The 26,398-nt window shown below is 37.9% G+C and overlaps 1 protein-coding gene across 2 annotated transcripts; it reads left to right on the top strand.

Annotated features, from left to right (window-relative positions):
* Positions 1 to 10,106: 10,106 nt before the first annotated feature.
* Positions 10,107 to 14,201, top strand: BLCAP (BLCAP apoptosis inducing factor). Of its 2 annotated transcripts, none has more exons than XM_053717700.1 (2): positions 10,107 to 10,229; positions 12,431 to 14,201. In XM_053717700.1, the coding sequence occupies exon 2, from the start codon at positions 12,494 to 12,496 to the stop codon at positions 12,755 to 12,757; it is 264 nt and encodes an 87-aa protein (XP_053573675.1). In that variant the 5' UTR covers positions 10,107 to 10,229; positions 12,431 to 12,493; the 3' UTR covers positions 12,758 to 14,201. The 2 variants fall into 2 exon arrangements, with proteins under 2 accessions (XP_053573675.1, XP_053573751.1); XM_053717776.1 differs by lacking the exon at positions 10,107 to 10,229 and adding an exon at positions 10,236 to 11,418.
* Positions 14,202 to 26,398: the final 12,197 nt, after the last annotated feature.

The following is a 26,398-nucleotide window of genomic DNA, read 5'->3' as shown; positions in this document are numbered from 1 at the left end:
GGGGCCTTTTCGGGTTGAGGATGGAGTCAAGCTCAACTCCCAGTCCTACTGCCAGTTTCTGGAAGACACCTTCTTCAAGCAGTGGTACAGGAAGAAGTCTGCATCCTTCAAGAAAAACATGATTTTCATGCAGGACAATGCTCCATCACACGCGTCCAAGTACTCCACAGCGTGGCTGGCAAGAAAGGGTATAAAAGAAGAAAATCTAATGACATTGCCTCCTTGTTCACCTGATCTGAACCCCATTGAGAACCTGTGGTCCATCATCAAATGTGAGATTTACAAGGAGGGAAAACAGTACACCTCTCTGAACAGTGTCTGGGAGGCTGTGGTTGCTGCTGCACGCAATGTTGATGGTGAACAGATCAAAACACTGACAGAATCCATGGATGGCAGGCTTTTGAGTGTCCTTGCAAAGAAAGGTGGCTATATTGGTCACTGATTTGTTTTTGTTTTGTTTTTGAATGTCAGAAATGTATATTTGTGAATGTTGAGATGTTAAATTGGTTTCACTGGTAATAATAAATAATTGAAATGGGTATATATTTGTTTTTTGTTAAGTTGCCTAATAATTATGCACAGTAATAGTCACCTGCACACACAGATATCCCCCTAAAATAACTAAAACTAAAAACAAACTAAAAACTACTTCCAAAACTATTCAGCTTTGATATTAATGAGTTTTTTGGGTTCATTGAGAACATGGTTGTTGTTCAATAATAAAATTAATCCTCAAAAATACAACTTGCCTAATAATTCTGCACTCCTTGTATATTTATATGCCGCAACAGGTGGACAGTCTTTATTTTCTTAAAACAAATATCACTTAAAACTAAAAAATGCTATTAATAACACGCATAATTAAGAACATAGATATGACTTTAAAATCAAGTTACAACAATAACACTTCAAAATACCTCATTACAATGTCCGATTTCTTAGCTAAGAAACTAGCCTGAATAATTACCATTCAGAAAGAAAAATGCACCAAGGTCATTTTTACAGCGATACACACACAAGCTCATATCAACTTGCATACCATAAATTCACTCCCAACATTTATTCTAAAGCAATTTCAACATACATCAAACTTTTAGTGACACAGAAAACACATTAACAGTCTCTTTCTTTTAGGAAAACATATATTTCATAACATACCAAAGACATTTAGGAATACAATAAGATTAACTTTCCACCAAATTGTATCTGAAAGTGTCCGAATTTGCAAGGAATGGCCATTTTCCCAACAGATTGAGACAGAATAATACATCCTCAGATCTTTTGGTTTAGAGTAAATCTTTTACACGTCATACAAGCCACAGTGAGAATCGACAGACCAACACTCATTACACATAGAATACACAGAATCTCTGTTTCGTTGCTGCAAACACACATACAGCAAAAGAAACAGTTTACAAACGGAGCTTCTGTAACAGTTTTTTTTTCTGTTCTCTGATTCTGTGATCTGGTGTGTGCGCTGGGTGGCCCCCCTTGTATGCCCACAACATTCTTTAACACAGGAGCACATATTTTCGCTGCATTTACAGAGCTGTGCTCACTGACAGTTTTATAATCCCCCCCTTTCTGGAGTGGATGTCTCTGCCTGAAATGCTTTTGTCCTGAACAGAAACTGTTAACCCTTTAGTAGCTACTAAAGATGCAACAACAGTATCTTCCACCTGCTCTCTCTCCCTTCTTCGTGCACCATTTAACGGGAGTTTCACCTTTAACTGGATTAGGGTTTGTAATACGTAAGGTATTCTTACCAACACTAGATGGTACATGCTGAACAGAATCTCAGCATTACTATTACAATTTGTACTATGAGCAGACCCATTTCCACAACACAATAATAGCAGCAATGATAAAATGCACAATTACTTAATATTTTCTAAGCACAGCACAGTAATATGGCAGTATCAGCATAAGCAATCAAGCAAAAGCAGCACCAAATACCAATTCAATTCCAGTGATAGGTAACAAAACTCTATTATAGGAATATATAGGGAAAACTTCAACACAGGTGAGACTCTAACTCACCATAACACAGCGCTGCCAACTTGCACGGGGGACTTAAACCGCCCGTCAAGTGCACACTAACTCTAGCGCTGTCACACTCTAGCAGGACTGTAACCTGTCTAGAGGGGTTAATACCAAGCAAGACTCAAACTTGCCGCTATAAATGCCGGCAGGACTGGAACCTCCGCAAAAACCTGCGCCTTCACCGCAGGAACCCCTTATCAATTAAAAAAAAGGACTTTAACCCTTTATATATACATATATCCCGCTAACACTCTTTTTTTTTTTAATAATAAAAATTTAGGTTCAGATTCACAGAGGGAAAAGTAGAGTAGAAAACACTTATCTACTTACCCAGTGCGAATCCCACGATCTGACACCAGAATTGTTAGGTGTTATTTTCAGAGGGGGAGAGTGTCAGTCAGCACTTGGCCTGGATCATACACTGTCATCTGGAAATGAATGGGTTACTTGATGGGATATCCCATAGAACAGGAATCAGACCCCGCAGCAATCAGTCTAACATCTGTTCTGTTTATTAGAAGATGAGCAACACTTTTTATAGGCGATAGTTACAGTATACAGGGTTAAACAATGACGTGTTCATAACTACATCATCTCACACCATATTTCACATTGAAGAAACAAAACTAATTAAAATATAATTGGGTGAAAAGGAGTATTTCTATTGCATCCCAAAGCAAGGCCGTGTGGGCATCTTATAGAGATAACTGGCTTACAGGCGCATCGCCAGGAACATCCACAAGGCCATTCTAGCTATACAAATATTTATAGCATCTACATCTTTCTCACTACCTAATAAGCTGTTATAATAAACCTTTCTTAGATGAGATGGATGCCTAAGATAAAATGGCAACTAAAACAAGATGGTGTCGATAAGGCTAACATATCCTAACAGTGTGTCTTGAAGAAGGCAGGCAGGGTTTTGAGACTATAAATTTGTTTGTGAATATTGCTAGGCTATAACCGTTAGTTCCAGAAATTGTTTTAACTTTATGCTCTTGATAAAGGCTTCTTTTAGCCGAAACGCGTTGAACTGTATTTTAAATAAAACCTAAAGCTGCACCTGAAGACACCTTTGTGATGATTTTAATAAAAGGCTTATTTTAACCAGTGTGTGCGCCTACCACATTGTCTGAAATCTGCTACACTATTGTGAGCTCTTTTAGTTTGGAGGTGAAAGCAACAAGGTTGACTCAGAGGACGTGGGCAACTTGGTTCCCTGGAGGTGACACAGCGCCTCCACTTTCAACACTTTCTGCTTCTATACACGGTTTGAGAGAACCGGGGCTGGCAGCGAGCACCTGAAGGGAAGTGCTAACATTGCTTCATACTTTATCCTTTCTAATACTCTTTGTTTGGAGTCCACTTGTGGCAAATTCAATTGTTTGTACATGATTTGGAAATGCACAAGCATCAGAGCAAAAACCAAGCCATGAGGTCAAAGGTACTGCCTAAAGAGCTCAGAGACAGGATTGTGCCGAGGCACAGGTCTGATGAAGGTTGCAAACAAATTTTGGCTGCATTGAAGACTACCAAGAGCACAGTAGCCTCCATAATTCTTAATTAGAAGAAGAACAACCATGACTGGCCGCTCGTCCAAACTCAGCAATCAGGGGAAAGGACCTTGGTAAGAGAGGTGGTCAAGAACAATATGGTCACTCTGGCTGAGGTCCAGAGATCATTTGTGGATATGGGAGAAAAAAACTTGCAAAAGGACTACCATCACTGCAACACCACTCCACTGATCTGGACTTTATGGCAGAGTGGCCAGATGAAAAGCCTCTCCTCAGTGCTAGACACATGAAAGCCTGCTTGAAATTTGCAAAAAAACTTCTAAAGGCCTCTCAGACTGTAAGAAAAACAGATTATATTGTCTGATGAAACGAAGATTAAACTGTTTGGCCTTAATTCCAAGTGTCAAGTCTGGAGGAAACCAGGCACCACTCATCACCTGCGTAATACAATCCCAACAGTGAAGCATGGTGGTGGTGGCATCAAGCTGTGGTTTTTCAGCGGCAGGCACTGGGGTACTGGTCAGGGTTGAGGGAAGCTTAAAGGGACAGTCTAGTCCAAAACAAACTTTCATTATTCAGATAGGGCATGCAATTTTAAAAATTTTCCAATTTACTTCTATCACCAATTTTGCGTTGTTCTCTTGGTATTCTTAGTTTAAAGCTAAATCTAGGAGGTTCATATGCTAATGTCTAAGCCCTTGAAGGCCCCCTCTTAGCTCAGGGCATTTTGACAGATTTTCACCACTAAAGGGTGTTAGTTCATGTGTTTCATAAAGATAAAACTGTGCTCATGCACATGGAGTTCCTAGGAGCCTCCACTGATTGGCTAAAATGTAAGTCTGTCAAAAGAACTGAAATAAGGGGCAGTTTGCAGAGGCTTAGATACAAGATAATCACAGAGGTAAAAAGTGTATTAATATAACTGTGTTGGTTATGCAAAACTAGGGAATGGGTAATAAAGGGATTATCAACCTTTCAAACAATAAATATTCTGGTGTACACTGTCCCTTTAAAGCAGCATAATACAAAGATATTCTTAATGAAAACTTTGTCCAGAGCGGGGAGTGCTCAGGACTTCAGACTGGGCCAAAGGTACACCTTCAAGGAGGACAATTAACCTAAGCACACAGCCGAGACAATGCAAGAGTGGCTTAAGGACAACTCTGTGAATGTCCTTGAGTGGACCAGTCAGAGCCTCGACTTGAACCCAATTGAATGTCTATGGAGAGACCTGAAAATGGCTGTTCACTGACGGTCCCCACACAATTTAACATAGCTTGAGAGGATCTGCAGAGAAGAATAGCATAAAATCCACAAACCCAGGTGTTTAAAACTTGTCGCATCATGCCCAAAAATACTTAAAGGGATACTGAACTCAAATTTTTTCTTTCATGATTCAGATAGATTATGCAGTTTTGAGCAACTTTTTTATTTACTCCTATTATCATTTTTTCTTCGTTCTCTTGGTATCTTTATTTGAAAAAGCAGGAATGTAAGCTTCCGAGCCGGTGCATTTTAGGTTCAGAACCCTGGATAGCACTTGCTTATTGGTGGCTGCATTTAGCCACCAATCAGCAAGCTCTACCCAGGTGCTGAACCAAAGATAGGCTGGCTTGTAAGCTTACATTCCTGCTTTTTCAAATAAAGATACTAAAAGAACAAAGAAAATGCGATAATAGGTGTAAATTAGAAGTTGCTTAAAATTGCATGCTTTATCTGAACAATAAAAGAAAAAAATGGGTTCAATATCCCTTTATGGCTGTAACCGCTGCCAAAGGTGCCTCAACTAGGTACTGAGTTAAGGGTCTGGATACTAATGTCAATGTGATATTTCATATTTGTTTGTTTTTTTAATAAGTTTGCAAAGTTATAAAAAAAATATTTTTCATTATGGGGTATGGAGTTTAGATTGATGTGAAAAAAAAAAAAAAAACAATTTTAGCATAAGGCTGCAACATAAAATATGATGGGGACTGAATATATATATATATATATATATATACTGTATATACACTGTGTATATATATATATATATATATGTCTGTAAAATACTTACTAATAGTCACCTAGATTACAAGTTTTGAGCGCTATAGAGAAATTAACGAACGCAACAAAAGTTACGTTATTTAATTTCCTATAGCGCTGCCATTACAAGTTTTCAAACATACGCCTTTTGCGTACGATATGGTTGCGTTGAGCTCCATACTGCACATAATCAGAGCACTGCTGAGACGTGCTCGTGCACATAGACATCAATGGAGGGAGCTGGAAAAAAAAATAACACCTGCGATCGTGGAAACGAAAGTTCCGTAACGCAGCCCCATTGATGTCTATGGGGAAATAAAAATACTGTTTAAACCCAACACCCTAACATAAACCCTACATCTAAACACCCCTAATCTGCTGCCCCCAACATCGCTGACGCCCGCCTACAGTTATTAACCCCTAATCTGCTACTCCCGATATTACTGCTACCTAAATAAAATTATTAACCCCTAATCTGCCACTCCCGATTTCGCCGCAACTATACTAAATTTATTAACCCCTAAACCGCCAGCCCCCCACATCGCAACAAGCTAAATTAAACTGTATTAACCCCTAAACCTAACCCTAACGTAACCCTAACCCTAACGTAACCCTAAACCTTACCCTAACACCCCCTAACTTTAACATAATAAAAATATAGCTAAATTAAATTTACAATTATTAACTAAATAAACCTATTAACCTCTAAACTGCCAGCCCCCCTCACATCGCAACACGCTAAATTAAACTATATTAACCCCTAAACCTAACCCCCCTAACTTTAACATAATTAAATTAGATCTAAATTAAATTTACAATTATTAACTAAATAATTCCTATTTAAAACTAAATACTGTACTTACTTACCTGTGAAATAAAACCTAAGCTAGCTACAATATAACTAATAGTTATATTGTAGCTAGCTTAGGTTTTATTTCTATTTCACAGGTAAGTTTGTATTTATTTTAACTAGGTAGACAAGTTAGTAAATAGTTATTAACTATTTAATAACTACCTAGTTAAAATAAATACAAACTTAACTGTGAAATTTTGTAGGGCATTGCCCTAAGTTAAACAGCTCTTTTGCTACAAAAAACACCCCCTAAAAAAATACATTACACAAAATAAACAAATGATCAAAAATAAAAAATAAATCCTATTCTAATACCCATTAAAAAACACCCCAAAATAAAAAACCTAATCTAGAATAAACTACCAATGGCCCTTAAAGGGGCCTTTTGTAGGGCATTGCCCTAAAGATAACAGCTCTTTTAGTGAAAAAAAAGTTACAAAGACCCACTAACATTACAAACCCCCACACCCCCAAACCCACAAAATAAACATCTAAAAAACCTAAGCTACCCATTGCCCTGAAAAGGGCATTTGTATGGACATTGCACTTAAAAGGGCATTTAGCTCTTTTAAAGCCCAGACCTCAAACTAAAAAAAAAACACCCAAAAAACCCTTAAAAACCTAACACTAACCCCCGAGGATCCACTTACAGTTGTTGAAGTCCCGCTTGAAGGATCTTCATCCACCCGGCGAAGTCATCATCCATACAGCAAGAAGTCTTCATCCAGACGGCCTCTTCTATCTTCATCCAGCTGGCAAAGTCATTATCCATGCAGCAAGAAGTCTTCATCCAGACGGCCTCTTTGATCTTCATCCAGCCGGCGTGGAGCGAGTCCATCCTGAAGATATCCGGCACGGAGCATCCTCTTCATACGGTTTCTGCCGTACACTGAATCTTCAATGCAAGGGGCGCGATTCAAGATGGCGTCCCTTGCATTCCTATTGGCTAAAAATTTTAATCAACCAATAGCAATTAGGGCTGCTAAAAACCTACTGGCTGTTCAAATCAGCCAATAGGTCTCATTCTATTGGCTAACTTGAATTAGCCAATAGAAGAGGCTCCGCGCCGGGGGAATGAAGATCGAAGAGGCCGCCTGGATGAAGACTTCTTGCCGCCTCGATGAGGACTTCGCCGGCTGGATGAAGATTGAAGAGACCGCCTGGATGAAGACTTCTTGCCGCATGGATAATGACTTCGCCGGCTGGATGAAGATACAAGAGGCTGCCAGGATGAAGATTTCTTGCCACATGGATGATGACTTCGCCGGCTGGATGAAGATCGTTCAAGCGGGACTTCAACAACTGTAAGTGGATTGTGGGGGGGTTAGTGTTAGGTTTTTTTTAAGGGTTTTTGGGGTGGTTTTTTTTTTAGTTTAGGGTCTGGGCAGTAAAAGAGCCAAATGCCCTTTTTTTTTTTTAAATATATTTTTATTAACCACACTCCTCCAACAGCAAAGAAAATACAGACTTTCAATCATTAAATACCATCATTGCTTGGGGAACAGTAATCATATTTCAAAAAGAGTGTCTTTCAATGTCACTTCTGATTTCAAAAAGTCTCTCCTGTATTTGAAAGTACATCCATGTTGCTATATTAAGCTACTACCAAAGACAATAGACGGATTTCCACTCTGTAATTTTGACCAGAACAGTCCCCTTCGTTTTATGGAGTCTGCTGTACATTTTCAGCCAGAAGTGTGTTGTTTAAACATAAACCCACGATCCCCCAAACATTTTCTTAACAGTGCCCATCATACTTTATCCGTTTGGGGAGCATGTGATATGTATGAGGCATAACTATCGAGGGTTCTCAATCCCTATAACAAAAAACTTAGAACTAAAAACTGTGTAAACATAAAAACAATAACCATCAATGCACGATTCAAACTCAAATCTCAATACTTCAGCGTTGTATTTTATCTTTTTAACACTCTAAGGAGTTATTTGCTCATCCTGTTTTGCTCCTAATCTAACCAGCTGATTCTAATCCCCGCCACCCCTCCTCTCCTCTTGATCAGTACCTCTCACTCCTTCCCGTTCCACTTCCCTCTCAGCTACTGCCGATGTACGGCCATTATCCCCAGATAATATCCAATAAAACCATACTTTCTGAAATTGGACCTCTGTGTCTTGAATTTGTGCTGCTGACTCATACATTGAGTACACCAATTTAATTCTGGCTATTACCTCTAACCACGACGGTACCTCTGTTTTCCAATATTTGGCTATCACTATCCTGGTCGTAGTGCACAGTATTCTAATAAACATATTAATGTGTTTGTTCGCCAAATGCCCTTTTAAGGGCAATGCCCATACAAATGCCCTTTTCAGGGCAATGGGTAGCTTTGGTTTTTTTAGAATTAGGTTTTTTATTTTGGGTGGTTGGTTATGTGGTGGGTTTTACTGTTGGGGGGGTGTTTGTTTTATTTTTACAGGTAAAAAAGCTGATATCTTTGGGGCAATGCCCCACAAAAGGCCCTTTTAAGGGCCATTGGTAGTTTATTGTATGCTAGGGTTTTTTTTATTTTATTTTTGATAATTTGTTATTTTTCGTTATTTAGTGTTTGTTTTTTTTGTAATTTAATTAGTTTAAATTTTTTGTAATTAGATACTTTTTGTAATTTTTAGAGTAGTGTTATGATTTTGTATTGGTAGTTTAGTTTTATTTAATTGTTAGTTTAATTTTAGTTTAATAATTATAATAGTTTAATTGTTAGTTTAATTTTTTTTTTAAATTTGACAGGTAATTTTTTATTTAATTTAAATTAAGCTATGGAAATTGTAATTTTAATATAAAGTTAGGGGGTCATTAGGTTTAGGGGTTACTAGTTTCAATTAGTTTATTTCATTGTGGGGGCTTTTGGGTTAATAGTTTATTTTAGTATATTTCGTTGTGGGGGGCTTGCTGTTTAGGAGTTAATAGGTTTATTATAGTGGCGGTGTGGGGGGTTAATAATATTTAAATAGTGTTTGCGATGCGGGAGGACGACAGTTTAGGGGTTAATAAGTTTATTATAGTGGCGACGTTGGGGAGCAGCGGAATAGGGGTTAATACATTTTTTTAATGGCGGCGATGTCGGGAGCGGCAGATTAGGGGTTAATACATTTATTATAGTGTGTGCAATGCGGGAGAGCCTCGGTTTAGGGGTTAATAGGTAGTTTATGGGTGTTAGTGTACTTTTTAACACTTTAGTTATGAGTTTTATGTTACAGCTTTGTAGCGTAACAATCATAACTACTGACTTTAGATGGCGGTACAGATCTTGTCGTTTTAGGTTGTAACGCTCACTTTTTAGCCGTACCGCAAAACGTAATTTTTACGCGTGCAGGACTGACGCATTACAGGCTAAAAGGTGTGCGGTACACCTATACCGACAACACTTGTAAGCCGCAACGCAAAACTTGTAATCTAGGTGTATGTGTTTAATCCATTTGCAGGGGGTTAAACACGCCATTTTATACAGGCAACAGCCCAATAATAAAACAAATTCATATTATTACAGAAACTCATTGCTCACTGATGACAGGGACAGCTTCAGCTGTATAGGTAATGACAAGCTTCCACAGACAACAAATAAACTATATCATTTTGTGAAGACCCAGCAGTTCCCATATATGATCACTGGGGGGCACTTTTGCTTCTCAGCATTACTTTAGTCACTAAGGTAGAAGTGGGAAGTCTCGGTGTGACGTCATGACGCAGGAAAGGCCTGTGCGTGCTATCAGGCTGTCTGAAAAGCTGCCTGGGAGAAATTGCGGCCTTGATTTACACTAGTACCGCGGATAGTCGCTGGGTGAGAGACGGCATGGGGAGGGAAGCAAGGCAGCTCGGACCTTATAGACCAATATCACAGACACTGTTTACAATGGACCGACTGTAGCAATACCAGGCACAGGCGTGAAATACCGCATAGAATAATGGGAAAGGCAGACACCGGGATAGCAGACACACGTCTGAGTATCAGCAGAGGGGACACAGATCCCTGGGGGCTGCATGGGAACGAGATAGACTTAAGGGAGATTGCTTCACAGAATCAGAAAGAGCAACTATGTTGCAAGTGAGCGGACACAAACCATAGATACAGTTTAAAGGGACGTTGAACGGAAACTTGGCTATTTGATCCCTGCATATATTTTTTTTTAACTATATATAGAGTACAATACTTTTAAAAATATCCGTATTTATATTTAACTTCTTTCTGAGTTTGTAACATTTTGCATTCCCTTGTAGCTGATCTTGGAGTTAAATATAGATGCTGGTATTTTTAACCACTTTTAATATGCTGTGACCAAATATCCCCGTTTTAAGTTTTCTGATTTGTTTGATTTTATAGAGAGTAAGATATTTGTTCATACATTCTCTTTTTAATCTCCAGATAGCTGACAAATTATTGGTGATATAGTTGCAGGTATTTGAAAGAAGTTTATTTATTTGGTATTTGAGTATGAAGAAGCTAGTCAGACATTAGTGGAAATAGTGATGACAAACTTGAAATAGAGATTATCTAGAGAGAGAGAGAGTGCTCTGCGAGAGGGGAGAGACATACTGCTGTACATCTGACATATGAAGTCTTGTATATGGGGAAGAAATAAAGTAGAGGCAGATATCTGAGTCTGGTGATTTGCATTACAATCCTATAATTCTTCACTTGGAAAAAAAACAACAAACAAAGTTGTTTATTTTTTGCTCATATATTTCTCTAACATTTTGAGAGTTCATTCACATTTAATAAATCAACTCTAAAGTATATTTTGGGATTTTTAGAGCTGTACAATACTGAGCCTAGGGCACTGAGAGCAGAGTCATCTTTAAAGACAACATAGAGAAAATGCTTGAGAAATGAGGCAGGCATCTGAGATACAAGGAATATAGACATCTGAAAAAAAAATGTTTTGAGAAGACTAAGCAAGATGTGAGACGTTGAATGGACAAAGGAGCAGCAATGGCAAAACTACATGATGATAGAAAGTTAGATGACTAAAGTAATTTTTTTTCTTTGTTGCATTTAAAAGTGGTATTTTAAAATAGCTATCAATCTATCTTTATAAAATGGTCTGTCAAGAAAGCTACTTGTTGCTTTGATGCTGGTTAAGGTTGTCCCTGTTCACCATTATAACACTGGTAGTTGTTTTTTATTAGGCAGTAAGTAATCTACTTAGGTATGTTACCCAAGCATACATTTCCTATTGTTCTCAATATTAAAACATGTGTAACTTAATCCTATTTTAATAGAAAAAGAGTTCATCTTTAGTTGTGGTTATGTACTGATCATATTATAAGTTTAATTTTATTTCCTGGTAAGACTCAACATAGAGGGAAAGAGACGTAGTTATGAGAGAGTGCTTTATAAGTAAGGACGGCAGATATCCGTATGTGAGACTGGCAGGCCAGAAGATTGTGCTGCTATGTTGGAAACAGTCTTTGCCAGGGATTTTTATAGGGTGATATATATTTTGTATCTGTAAATTCCTGTATTCAGCCTTTTTGTTTATATTAAATATGGCTTTTGATACTAAAGTTTGTCTTGTTTTAACTGCCTGGTACATTTAAAAAAAATATAAGATACTTTGCTGTATAAGAGTTGCTGATTTGTGTTGTCACTAATTTGTACCCTGGTTGCCCTTTTAGCGGTGATAAGATATTAGATAATGCCTGTTGTTCTAGTGTAATGTTGACTATGGTTAGCTTTGTTTACTGCAGTAACAAGTTTGCATTGCTCTTCCAAAAAAGGCAAACGTTAGGAGTATGGGCCATTGAGAAACATGCTTCAAGCAAAGTGTTAAAGTATTTAGACACGTTTTGAACTTGGCTGTGATCATTTATTGCTATATTATGGAAACGTATAGTAATTTCAAGCTGTTTTATGTCTCATAAAAGACTGTTTTAGAGCTGGAAAAGTGTGATTATGTATTGTATCTTAATTTAATCTTGTCTTCTGATCTGGGCACCTTCCTTTCTACCCTTACATTTTCTTTGTTCTGTTTCTTTCCACAGGTTAAGACAAAGTTTACAAAAGCATTTGTGTAGACAGTGGGTGGACTCTCAGCTGCTATCACGATGTACTGCCTACAGTGGCTGCTTCCTGTCCTGCTGATCCCAAAACCATTGAACCCAGCCCTCTGGTTTAGTCACTCAGTGTTCATGGGTTTCTACCTACTGAGCTTCCTGCTTGAGAGGAAGCCTTGCACCATTTGTGCCTTGGTATTCTTTGGTGCCCTCTTTCTCATTTGCTACAGCTGCTGGGGTAACTGCTTTCTGTATCACTGTGGTTCCAGTCAGCTGCCAGATGCTGCTAATGACCCAGCGGTGGTGGGCACCTAGAGGAGTTTCATGGTACAGCCCCATCCTATGGAGATCTGCTTTCTGCCAGTGCAGTATTTTCCCATCCCATGGAGCCGCTTTCTACCAGCAAACAGGCAGAGCTTGCGCAGATTTGTGTGTCTCAATGACTGAATTGACACAGCTTGGACACCATCTTAAATTAAGGGCGCATGGTGAAAATAACAATTTTTCAGACTTGTATTTGATACCCTGCATTCATTGTTGGTGCCCACAAACCCTTTCCTTAGCACTACCCAAACATCAATGGGGACAGACAGCATGGCACTGCCATCCCTTGGTATTTAAGGTTTTGGGGGATTTTATTCATCTGTATTTTGATGTATTTTTCTCCTCCAATCTAGATTGTTTTGCAAACATGTTAAAACATTTAACCTCTTCCACTCCGGAATCACCAGGGAATTAGTTACTTGATATCAGATTTCTCCATCGCCACTTGCAAGTGACAACCAAATCCCCTTTTTTTTTTTTTTTTTTTTTTTTTTTTTAAGCCAGGTTATGTGAGGGAATTACCCATTACCCTCCTAGAAGGGAAAATATTGAAAAATCCTTTTAAAATAATCTGACAAATTATTTAGAACAACATGTTGATGGAAGTGATTTTATGTAACCAGTTTATTGCAAGAACAAGATAATCTAATATGTAAAAGAACAGGTTAATTAAAATGTCTTCACCTTGCTGAATTTAGGAGGGCTTGTGGCTCAACTTATGTGGGAAGGATAGTCCTGTGTGGGATGGCAGATTTGGGTATTTTGACCTCCTGCCTCCAAAAATTTTATCCTTTTTTTTGTGTTGGGAAAATCTGAATAAAGCTTGATTAATTGTGATCTATTTAGATGAAAATAATATATATATTCCTTAACTGGGTTCTATACATGTCAGCAGCTGAGTATATGATTGAGGACTTTATGCCCAGCTTAGACTATGAACAAAAATATGTGACGTATTCATTTGCTAGATAGTTTTTTTTTTTTTGTTTTTTTTTTTACTTCTGGTATGTTAGTGTGCTATTTCAGGCCACCAGCTTTACTTAAAGGGACATGAAAATCAAAGTTAAACTTTAATTATTCAGAGTGCAATCTTTAAAACACCAAAATAATCAAATTTACTTATTTAATAAAATCTACCTCTTTCTCTTGGTTTCCTTTATTGAAACTTAGATCATTTCCATGAGAGCATACTGATGTAGGCTCATAAGCAATGCATATGAGCTGAGAACTATATTATAACAGTGTTACCAACACATCTGCCATATAGCGACTAAGACACATGCTCCTACATCAGTTTGCTCTCATGGCTAAGTTTCAACAAAGTATCCGGATAGAAAGAGGTCAATTTTGTTTTTTATTTAAATTGTATCCTCTATCTGAATCTATTTTAATATAAAATATCTAGTTATGAATAGTAAAACAACTTTGCAATATACTTGTGCTTTGTTCTTTTGTTATTATCATTTATTTGTATAGCGCCGCTAAATTCCGTAGCGCTGGGTACAATGATAGGGGTATACAATGACAAAGATTTGTGATACAATACAAAACATAACAAGACTAAACAAATCTAGCACAGGAGGAAGAGGGCCCTGCTCCGGAGAGGTCACAGTCTATAGGTTTAGGGTGCAGAGACATAAGGTTGGGGTAGCTTGTTGTATTTGCAGCAGTGAGTCAGGCAGTTCATGTACATGTATTAGTTTAGTTTGGTTCGGATGCGGGATGGAGGAGAGATGGTAAGCCTTTCTGACTAGGTGGGTTTTCAAGGATCATCTGAAGCTATACAAGGTTGGAGACAGTCTAATGGTGCGGGGTAGAGAGTTCCAGAGGACAGGAGCAGCACGTGCGAAGTCTTGGAGGCGGGAGTGGGACGTAGAGATAACAGGAATGTAGAGACGTAGGTCAGAGGTTGATCGAAGAGGACTGGATGGGGAATATTTCACGATGAAAGAGGAAATATAGTTGGGAGTTAGACTGTTGAGTGCTTTGTAGGTTAGGGCTAATACTTTAAATCAGGGTTCGACAAACCCAGGAGGCTGGGAGCAACTGGCTCCTAGAATTTTACCCCTGGCTCCTAACTTTTTGGGTTATTCTCCATATAGCTATATACAAATCCAACTGTCTGGCTCCTAAACATATGCTTGGCTCCTAACTATTCTTACTGGCTCCTAATTTTTGAACATATTCGTCAAGCACTGCTTTAAATTGTATTCTGGAGTGTATGGGGAGCCAGTGTACAGAATGGCAGAGCGGAGCAGCTGATGTAGATCGTCGACTTAGGTGGATGAGTCTAGCAGAAGCATTCATAATAGATTGGAGGGAGGAGAGGCAGTGTTTTGGAAGGCCATTTAGGAGTAGATTGCAATAATGCGTGACAGGATGAGGGAATGAATAAGTATTTTTGTAGTTTTTTGAGTAAGGAAGGGACGAATTCTGGAAATGTTGCGTAGGTGTGAACGCCAGGATTTGGTAAGCGTTTGTATATGTGGGTTGAATGTGAGTTCTGAGTCTAGTGTGACCCCAAGACAGAGGACCTGGGGGTGAGGTGTTGAGATTAGAGTCTCCAACCATCAGAGATATGTCAGGTGTCGGATGTCTCAAAGAGGGGGGGATAATAAGCAGCTCAGTTTTGGACAGATTGAGTTGGAGGTAGTGTGAAGACATCCAAGAGAAAATTGCAGAGAGGCAGTCAGAAATCTGGTTGAGTAAAGAGGGAGAGATATCAGGAGAGGAAAGATAGATTTGGGTATCATCAGCATATAGGTGGTATTGGAATCCAAAGGAGGCTATAAGTTTTCCAAGGCAGGATGTATAAAGAGAGAAAAGCAAGGGGCCCAAGACAGAGCCTTGCGGTACTCCAACTGAGAGAGGCATAGGATCACAAGATATGTTGTTAAAGGAAACTGAAAACGAGCGGTTTGACAGATATGATGCAAACCAGTAGAGGGCTGTGTCTCGGATGCCAAATGAATGTAGTATTTTTAGGAGGAGAGGATGGTCAACTGTGTCAAAAGCTGCGGACAGGTCAAGAAGAATTAGTAAGGAGTAATGGCCTTTTGCTTTAGCTGATAACAGATCATTGGTTACTTTAGCAAGAGCGGTTTCTGTTGTGTTTAGGGCGGAAACCAGATTGTAGTGGATCAAGTAAGGAGTTAGTTGTGAGAAATTGAGTTAGCCGATTATAGACTAGTCGTTCTAATAATTTTGAAGCAAAGGGAAGTAAGGAGACAGGTCGATAGTTAGGTGTGGATGGGTCAAGCTAGGGCTTTTTTAGGATTGGTATGATTGACGCATGCTTAAATGTATCAGGAAATGTGCCAGCGTTGAGAGATTGGTTAAAGAGATGAGTTAGGGTAGGGGTTAGTGAAGCTAGGGAAGTGTTATCCTTTGCACTACTGGAGGCTAGCTTCACACATCTAGTTATCCAATCACAAGAGACAAATGTGTGCAGGCATCAATTAGCAGCAGCTCCCACTAGTTTAGGATATGTGCGTATTCTTTTTTTCAACAAGGGATACCATTAGAATGAAGCACATTTGAAAATAGAAGTTAATTTAAAAATGTCTTAAAACTACATCCTCTATCCGAATCATGCAAGTTTAATTTTGACTTTCCTATCCCTTTAAATTGTATCCTCTATCTGAATCTATTTAAATATAAAATATTTAGTTATGAATAGTAAAACAACTTTGCAATATACTTGAATTATTTATTTTGCTCCCATTTTAATGTAATTCAGCTGCTTTAACTTGTAGTATAAAACACATTGCTTTGCAGTTAACACTGACTGGTGTTAGCCTCTTCAGCTGCAGACTCAAGTCTGGATAGGCTCCTCTAAATAAGTGGAGGGCTTGGCTGTTTTAAAACTAAAATTGTGTTTGCTGCAATTGTTTTTCAAGTATTTAGATTTGCCTGATATATTATTCTATAACAAGACAAAAGAAACATCATAGTTGCAAGGTGTTCTGGTTCCTTAAAGTTAACCCTTTTGTGTCGGGGTTAACGTGTCTACATCGGAACAACTGTTCCAATGTAAACAAATTGAAATCTCGCGATCGTGCACGTGATCACGAGATTTCAATGATGGGATCGCGTCAGGGGGGCGTTCCTATGATGCTAGGCATGCCCTCCAGACCGCAATCCCATCAGGGAAGCGCCGGTGGCTTCAGGAAAGCCAAGCAGTTAGGACGTTGTATTCTGTCCTTCGCGCTAAAACCCAGCAAAATTCGGACGGAATACAACGCCCCAACAGCGTTAAAAAAGGCATTTTAAACTGCAAATGGGCATATTTACACACCGCTTTCAGAAATAACAGCTAATACATGAGACAAATGCACTTCCAGCTTGCAAGCTATATTGCTAATCAGAGATCATAAGAATCTGTAATAAAAAAATAAAAAAGCACAACATAAAAAATAAAAAAGTATTTTTGGCAGAAGACAACTTGACCTCTATTGGCATACTGATGATGCACTTGAGCCCCCATCTCATGTTTGTTATGAGGGTCAGATGACGTGGTGACATCATGCAGTATTTGATGTCGCACACAAAGAGGAGGTACCTCACAGCTGACGAACCTTTGGCTAAGGGACCTTTCAAGGGGCATTAAACATTTAAAGGGATAGTCAAGTCAAAATGAAACTTTAATGACTTGGATAAGGCATGCAATTTGAAGCAACTTTCCAATTTATTTTTATCATCAAATTTGCATTATTCTCTTGGTATTCTTTGTTGAAAGCGAAACCTAGGTAGGCTCATATGCTAATTTCTAAGTCCTTGAAGTCTGCCTCTTATCTCAATGCACTGCTAGACAGTAGTAGTTCATATGTGCTATAAAGATAACATTTGTGCTTACTCCTTTGGAGTTACCTATGAATCAGCACTGATAGGCTAAAATGCAAGTCTGTCAAAAGAACTGAAATAAGGGACAGTCTGCAGAGGCTTATATGCACGTTCGTCACTGAGGTAAAAAGTGTATTAATATAAACTTGTTGGTTATGACTGATAGGGACATTTCCTACATAAAAGCTAGTTTAGTCAGAAGAACATCAAATTTAAAAAAAAAAAAAACCACACACACACTTTCTCTTTTGGAACACAAAACATTGTTGGGTATTCCTTTTAACAATTTTTCTTCCTGCTGCCAGATAATACTTTGCACAAAGGACAGCTGCTTTTCAGTTTTGCTAGAAGGCTCAGGCCAGTAATAATGTAAGGCAAACATAGCACCTATCACTCATAGAGATATGTAGTGCGTAACATTCCTTATAGGCCAAACTGTTCACTAAGTTTTTGACAATCTCTGTTTTAAAATCCTAAAGCTGAGAAATAAATGCATTTTTTGTTTTACAGTCCAGGTTAGTCACACAAATATAGGTTTGGTAGGAAAGTGACAATATAAGCTCTTTAGACATTTAATTTAGCAATTTCAAGCAGCATCTTTCTATTTGGCAAAACATTTTTTTTTTCCTTAACCCCTTCATGCCCGGCACAAGTATTTAACTGTAAACACTTGCTGCAAAAATAAAATCACACAATCATTGAGGCTGGGATTGGATCATAGGAAACTGCCTACGTAGCTAGGCACAACCCCTGTCCAATCTAGTGTTCATTAAAAGGGGGAGGCTGCAGGATGCCTTATAAGGTAGGATATTACATCCCGTCGTCCGGCGTTAAAGCCCAGCGCTGTTGGGACGGCATGGAATGTCCTAACGGCATGAAGGGGTAAATTAATTTGTTTATAAATTTTGTGAGTGGTGTAAAAAGCAAACGGCAACACGTCTAACAAAGGAGTAATAATAAAGTGTCACCGGCCCTACCAATAATGGAAAAATGTAATGAAAAGCCCAAAAGGTATATAGTAATTTTACTAAATAAAGGTGTATTACCCCAGCATTGATCACACTGCAGCTTAGCAATGTAAATCATAACAACAAAAGCAAAGCCCATAGGGTTTTCAAAATGCAAATAGAGAAACATAAACAGAACAAGATAAATGACTTGTCTCAAGTAAAACTCAAGCCTAGGAAGATCATTCATTTTATTTGCATATGAATAACCACATCATTGTACAGAACTTAAAGGGACATTGTACTGTGAAATTTCTCCCCTTTAATTTGTTCATAATGAGCCATTTTACTGACTGGAGTGTATACAATTGGAATGTCAATTTAAATGGCATCAAGAATTTCTCAAAAATAATTTAAGAGCATATCATTTTAACAATAGTGACCATGCTGCTCTTTGTTTTTAACCTCTGACATTGACACACTATGGATCTGGTAAAAGAAGACAACTTAAAAGATTTAATGCTTGCATCAAACAAGTAAAAACCCATCTGAGAGGGGTTGGGAAACAAATTAGTTTATAGTGTTTGTTCCATCTTTGAAGAAAGAGCTGATAAAATGGGTATGCCCATACATTAACACCAGTTATTGCTATCAGGAACTTGGAATTCATTAGACTTCCAAGGTAAATAACTGGATCATGAATCCTTTGCTGCTTAAGGTATACTAATCGGCTGCTAAGAAATTAAATCTCTCAAGGTGGTACCAGCCAACCTTTTCCCAGGTTCATAAGCCTAATGCAAAAACTGGAATTCATGGACATTAAACGCTACGTACATTTTATGCACCTCCCTCTACTTATGGGCACTCCCGTTTTGGAACCTAAGTTTCACTGCCAGTATATAAAAGGAAGTTGCTGCAAACACATCAGCACTGGAATGCTATGAATGCTAGATATCATCATGGGTGCACCAATGAATAGAGAGAGGTGGGAAAAAGCCTCAATTCTATGGTAATATAAAGTATTTAATGTCCCTTTCATCCCCCTGTTTGTAGGAATCTTGCAGATCTATTGATATAAGGAGTGCTTTCAGAGATATCCATTTTATAACCATGAGAAGAGACTATTTTTCCTTTTATCAAATATCTTTCCATGTCCCTGATGTCAAGGTCTGTCCTATTTTAGGAAGAAGAGAGGGGAATAAACACACTATACATGCTGAGAAGCGGACAGTTCAGTATCACTCCTGTGTAATTAAACCAAAAGATTTACATTTTCTTTACCGGATTGTCTGCGAATGTTGCTATAACAAAGTGATGTGGCCAAGCTGTCAGAGAGCTACTGTGTCCAGATGTCTTTAAAGTGAGCAAGACAAACTACCACCAAAGGCAAGAGGACATCCGCACCATCATTGCAATTTATCTTACTAAGGTGCAGTTGTTTTCAGTGACCTTTGCCTTAGGACTGAGTCTTTGACCTTCTGTTTTGCAGATGAAACAAATCTTTTGATCCTGAAGCCCTATGGCCATGGTTTTGGTGCCTCTACTTATGATACAAGAAACCAATTATGAGGAAACAAAATGGTTTTGCAGCCTATTCTTTTGTTGCTATTCCTTTAACAAACAACAAAGATTTTTTTAAAGTAACCCTCAAAATATGAATTTTGAAACTGGAATTAGCATTCCAATACCTTAGCATTAAAGCCCATGTTACCGAATTTGTTGTAATCAAAGCTTTGGTACACAATTTTAAATGTCAGTTGCTGCAGTAATTCAAAACATGTAGAAAGCTGTTTCTAAAAATAGAAAGTTGTTGAGTCTCTATGCCTAAATTCTTATAAAAACAGTAAGTGCAGCCAACTGTGTCACACAAGGAACATCAGACACATGAAAGTCCATAATCTCTACAGTCTTAATGATAAGTGCACATAAACAGATTTTATAGGGTCATTAGAGGAAGCAGATTAAACAGGTCCACCATAATTGTGGCTAATGCATATAGACTATAGAGGCTGATTACATTTTTCTGATATTTGCTACCCATATCAAGTGTAAAAAAATCGGCAAACATCTGTGTTTTTGATTGATCATTCCCAAATGCAAACATGTTTTCAACAGAAAACTTCCCGAAAACTTTATTTAAGGACCTAAACCCCTTTATTTTAGATTAATATATAATAATGAGAGTCTGGTTATATAGCTAGGTCTAAATACATGGTACACAGAACGACAGTATAGTTATTAGGGCTGAAACAACTAGTCAACTTAATCGATAATGAAAATCGTTGTCAGCGATTTTCATTATCGATTAGTTGGTCAGTCGATTAGTTGGGCTGCATGCAGCACGCAGCGCACGTGTGCAGAGAGAGGAAGACGCGCCGTGGGACAGTTCACTTCGCTCATGCTGCGCTGTTGTAAGGTAGGTCTCCCCCCCGGTTATCTAACTTAGTTTACTGTCAGATCGGTCCTGTAAGAGTGAAGCAGTTTTTTGGGAAGGGCTGTGTAGGTGGGGGCCATCAGTGATTTATCCTGCACACTCAAGCCGTCGGCTCAGGAAACTTCTAGTGCTAGCTAGCAGATGTCAGCGAGACTTGGGAGTGCTGTCAAGGTAAAGAGGTGTGTGAGGGAAAGGCACACGCTGTGATAAAAGCTTAGGCCTAAACAAAGGAAAAAGTTTGCGAACGTGTGTGCTAACTTAGTGACTGGCATCTGCAGGCACCATGTTTATTTATCTCTCAAAAATATAACATGGTGCCTGCAGATGCCGGTCACTAAGTTAGAACCCAAGTTTGCAACTTTTTCCCTATGTTTAGGCCTAAGTTTTTATCACAGCGTGTGCCTTTCCCTCACACAGCTCTTTACCTTAGGGAGATAAAAAAACGTCCGTGTGTGGGCGGGGGTGTCAGTGACAGTCACCATTTATTCCAGCGCTTAGGAAGCCTTCTTAGGGCGTACTGGAAGTTGCTTTTTTTGTTTAAAATAAATATATATTGGGCTTGGCTGAATGGCTTGCAGATCCTGCAATATATTATTAAAAAAAAAAGTAATATTACCTCCCTGGTAGTCTAGTGGGGGAACATTTGGTCTGCACATCTGAGAGCTGGAAATTGGAGTAGCAATTAGTAGGGTTTGTCTGTAGTGTACCAACACTACAGACCAACCATACTAATTGCTACTCCAATTTCCAATTCTCACTGACTTACATCACTGAGAGCCAGCCAGAAGAAGCTATATATATATACATATATATATATATATATATATATATATATATATATATATATATATATATATATATATATATATATATATATATATATATATATATATATAGTCTGTAGTGTACCAGACAGAGGTGCAGATCAAATGCCCCCACACTAGACTACCAGAGAGGGAATACTACTAGTACTTTTTAATATATATTGCAGGATCTGTAAAAGTAACTGGCACTGCAAAATTGCTATTGCACCTGGTTGGCTAAAAATTGAAAATCAAAGGTTAAGGATTTTTTTTTCTTTATTAAAAAACAAAACACCCCACTGCCACTCCACTGGATCCCCAGGGATTTGAAATTTATATTAATTGTACATTTATAATATTATATTTATATGATAATTTATTATATATTTATATAATCTTCAAGTTTTTGCTATGTGTGTGATTTTTCTTTTTTTAAAATGTGTGTTTGAATCTGTGTGTGTATGAATCAAATTCAATCAATGTATTATTGTTCCTGCTAATTATACCCACAACTTAATAAAATGTGCTTAGCTTTTAGAGAGTGCAGACCAAAAGAGTACTTATTTTATTTCTCACCGTTTACTTGCAGATAGCAATACTTAGAGTAGAGAAAATCAAAAAGTAACATATCATGATGACATCCCATGTAAACCTAAACTATTTTTTTAAATCATTTTGAGAAAAATAAGTCTTTTTGGTTTTCTGGAACCGGCAGCAGAGAGGTTGAACTTGAAACCAGTCCACATCTGCTCTAATAATATTTTTATTTATTTTTTGTTGTTTTTTATAGGGTTGTTTTTTTGTTGTTGTTTTTAACTGATTAATCAAAAAAATAATCGACCAACTAATCGATTATGAAAATAATTGTTAGTTGCAGCCCTAATAGTTATTTATAGAGAGACCTGTTACGAACAATAGGATCCTTAAATATATGATTAGTAAAATTAATTGCCATGATGTGTAGACAAATATACATATATACAAAATATAATAATTCAAGTGTTTGATATCCTGCCCATAATCCGAAATACTTACAATTTAAACAATGTTTATTTTAAACATGCCCTATTATATGCAAATATTTTTAATATGTTTCTAAAATAACATTAATAATTAATCTGGTAGGATTGAGGTAATATAACTGCAATTAATTTTAGTCTAACATGTTATTCAAATATAATTTAAATATGGATCACATGTATTTTCTTATAGTATGTTTAATAAGCTTATGTCCGCTGTAAGAATTGATACCACCTTAATACAATACCACATTTATAGATAATATTGGAAAGCAAACAGATAAATATCCATCCAATCACCTATTAAGAGGTGTGTATAAAAAGACGTTAAACATACTCAATAACCATCTTGATAAAGCTGTGGTAATGGTGAAACGCGTTGATGATAAATTCTAAAGAAAGATCTTGTTCACACACGGAGGATTACACAAGATTAAATGGAACTCTTTTTTTTCCAAACAACTCTGCGCAGAGTAGGGATTCAACAGAAAACTAACTGTCAGGTGACACAGAAACGCCAGCAGCAACGGAGAAGCGGTGAACGGGCTAGCTACTATACACAGCTTTTCAGACACCGAGGATCATCCGAACGATCAACTAAGTAAGCTATAACGGAGATCCAGGGAGCCGTTCCAGTCCATAAGGTAGGCACATAGAAAGGGGTGTATAAGCCTGTATGTGTGGTGCTAGCAATACCGCTAACAGCTTGGACTATTACATTAGTAACTTTGAGCATACTCATTTAACAATTAAGCGGGACTGGAGCATATCCATAAACTAGGCATAAGTTTATTCAAACAACTAAGTGTTATTAATATCCTCAAATAATTGACACAGAAATCCAGATCACTAAAGCAATACGACATTAAGGACTTACCAAAATTGTGTGTTTGCTTTCCCCACCATAGGTGTTTATATTTCTTACATTTAGATTATAATATTCAATATAACTGTGGACATAAGAATATGGAGTGATCATTTTATAACAGTCTAAACCAGAATAAGGTTTTATTTTATGCACGTGATATCATATATATCAATTTTTTATTCTTTTTTTTAAAATTTTATATGTTTAGGATATGACCGGTCATTTTTTTATAATAATTTATAAGTATCTTGCTATAATCTTGTGAACATTAAATTTTCATTTTATATTTGTTTTGTAAACATAAGAACTGCATCCTTTGCTTTCTTTTACTTTAAGTATATAATTATAGTTCTTTATTACGTGTTTTTGTATATACCACTGGCAATTAGACAGATAAACATAAACTTTACCCTGTAGCTGTAAGCACACATATACACTCAATAATTTATTCAGTCACATTTTTCTTTTTTCCGTTGTGAGAACGGGATAGTATATGTGCAAGGGTCAAACTAGCGCAACACTAACCCTTTCATACCAGACATTATTTTATTTAAGGCCATGTTATAGAGAGAGAAATTTGTAATCCAAATGATAAGTCAAATACGAAACCTATTATCCAAATGAAGAAATTACAACTGAGTTGTTTGAATTCCTATTGTTGTATAGTGTATTGTGTTAATAATAATTAGCATGTTTAAAATTAGACATGTGCGATTCGTTTCGGATTGATTCGGAAATTCTGAAAATTCGGTAAATTCGGATCGATTCGAATTTCGGAATTAAAATACTGCCGAATCTACCGAATTAATCCGAATTAGCTGCCAAATCTACTGAATAAATCCGAATTAGCTCGGTAAATTCGGCATTCCCCCATAGGAAACAATGGGGCAGTTTCGGCTGAAAAAAAACCCTAACACCTGCAAAAAAGCAGCGTTCAGCTCTTAACGCAGCCCCATTGTTTCCTATGGGGAAACACTAAGTCTACACCTAACACCCTAACATGAACCCCGAGTCTAAACACCCCTAATCTAACACTTATTACAAGTATTAACCCCTAATCTGCCGACCGGACCTCACCGCCACTATAATAAATGTATTAACCCCTAAACCGCCGCACTCCCGCCTCGCAAATACTATAATAAATTTTATAAACCCCTAATCTGCCCCCCCAACGACGCCGCAACCTAACTACAGGTATTAATCCCTAATCTGCCGACCAGACACCGCCAAAACTATAATAAATGTATTAACCCCTAAACCGCTGCACTCCCGCCTCGCAAACACTATAATAAATTTCATTAACCCCTAATCTGCCCCCCCAACATCGCCGCAACCTAACTACAAGTATTAACCCCTAATCTGCCGACCAGACATCGCCGCCACTAGAATAAATGTATTAACCCCTTAACCGTTGCACTCCCGCCTCGCAAACACTATAATAAATTTCATTAACCCCTAATCTGCCCCCCCAACGTCACCGCAACCTAACTACAGGTATTAATCCCTAATCTGCCGACCAGACACCGCCGAAACTATAATAAATGTATTAACCCCTAAACCGCTGCATTCCCGCCTCGCAAACACTATAATAAATTTCATTAACCCCTAATCTGCCCCCCAACATCGCCGCAACCTAACTACAAGTATTAACCCCTAATCTGCCGACCAGACATCGCCGCCACTATAATAAATGTATTAACCCCTTAACCGCCGCACTCCCGCCTCGCAAACACTATAATAAATTTCATTAACCCCTAATCTGCCCCCCCCAACGTCACCGCAACCTAACTACAAGTATTAACCCCTAATCTGCCGACCGGACATCGCTGCCACAATTATAAATGTATTAACCCCTAAACCGCCGCACTCCCGCTTCGCAAACACTATAATAAATTGTATTAACCCCTAATCTGCCGTCCCTAACATCGCCGCCACCTACCTACAATTATTAACCCCTAATCTCACGCCCCCAACGTCGCTGCTACTATAATAAAGTTATTAACCCCTAAACATAAGTCTAACCCTAACCCTTACACCCCCTAAATTAAATATAATTTAAATAAAAAGAAATAAATTTACTATAATTAAATAAATTAATCCTATTTAAAACTAAATACCTGTAAAATAAACCCTAATATAGCTACAATATAACTAATAGTTACATTGTAGCTATTTTAGGATTTATATTTATTTTACAGGCAACTTTGTATTTATTTTAACTAGGTACAATAGTTAGTAAATAGTTAGTAACTATTTAATAACTACCTAGCTAAAATAAATACAAATTTACCTGTAAAATAAATCCTAACCTAAATTACAATTACACTGATTCAATCAGCCAATCAGATTGACCTCGCATTCTATTAGCTGTTCCGATCAGCCAATAGAATGCAAGGTCAATCTGATTGGATCAGCCAATTGGATTGAACTTCAATCTGATTGGCTGATTGAATCAGCCAATCAGATTTTTCCTACCTTAATTCCGATTGGATGATAGAATCCTATCAGCCAATCGGAATTCAAGGGACGCCATCTTGGATGACGTCACTTAAAGGTACCGTCATTTAGTCGTTGGATCAAGAAAGAAGAGGATGCTCCGCGTCGGATGTCTTCAGGATGCTGCCGCTCCGCTCCGGATGGATGAAGATAGAAGATGCCGCCTGGATGAAGACTTCTGATGGATGGAAGACCTCTTCTTGCCCCGCTTGGATGAAGACTT

Source organism: Bombina bombina, chromosome 1, assembly GCF_027579735.1.
Source record: "Bombina bombina isolate aBomBom1 chromosome 1, aBomBom1.pri, whole genome shotgun sequence".
Classification (NCBI taxonomy): Eukaryota; Metazoa; Chordata; class Amphibia; order Anura; family Bombinatoridae; genus Bombina; species Bombina bombina.
This window is presented reverse-complemented; position numbering and strand designations above follow the sequence as displayed.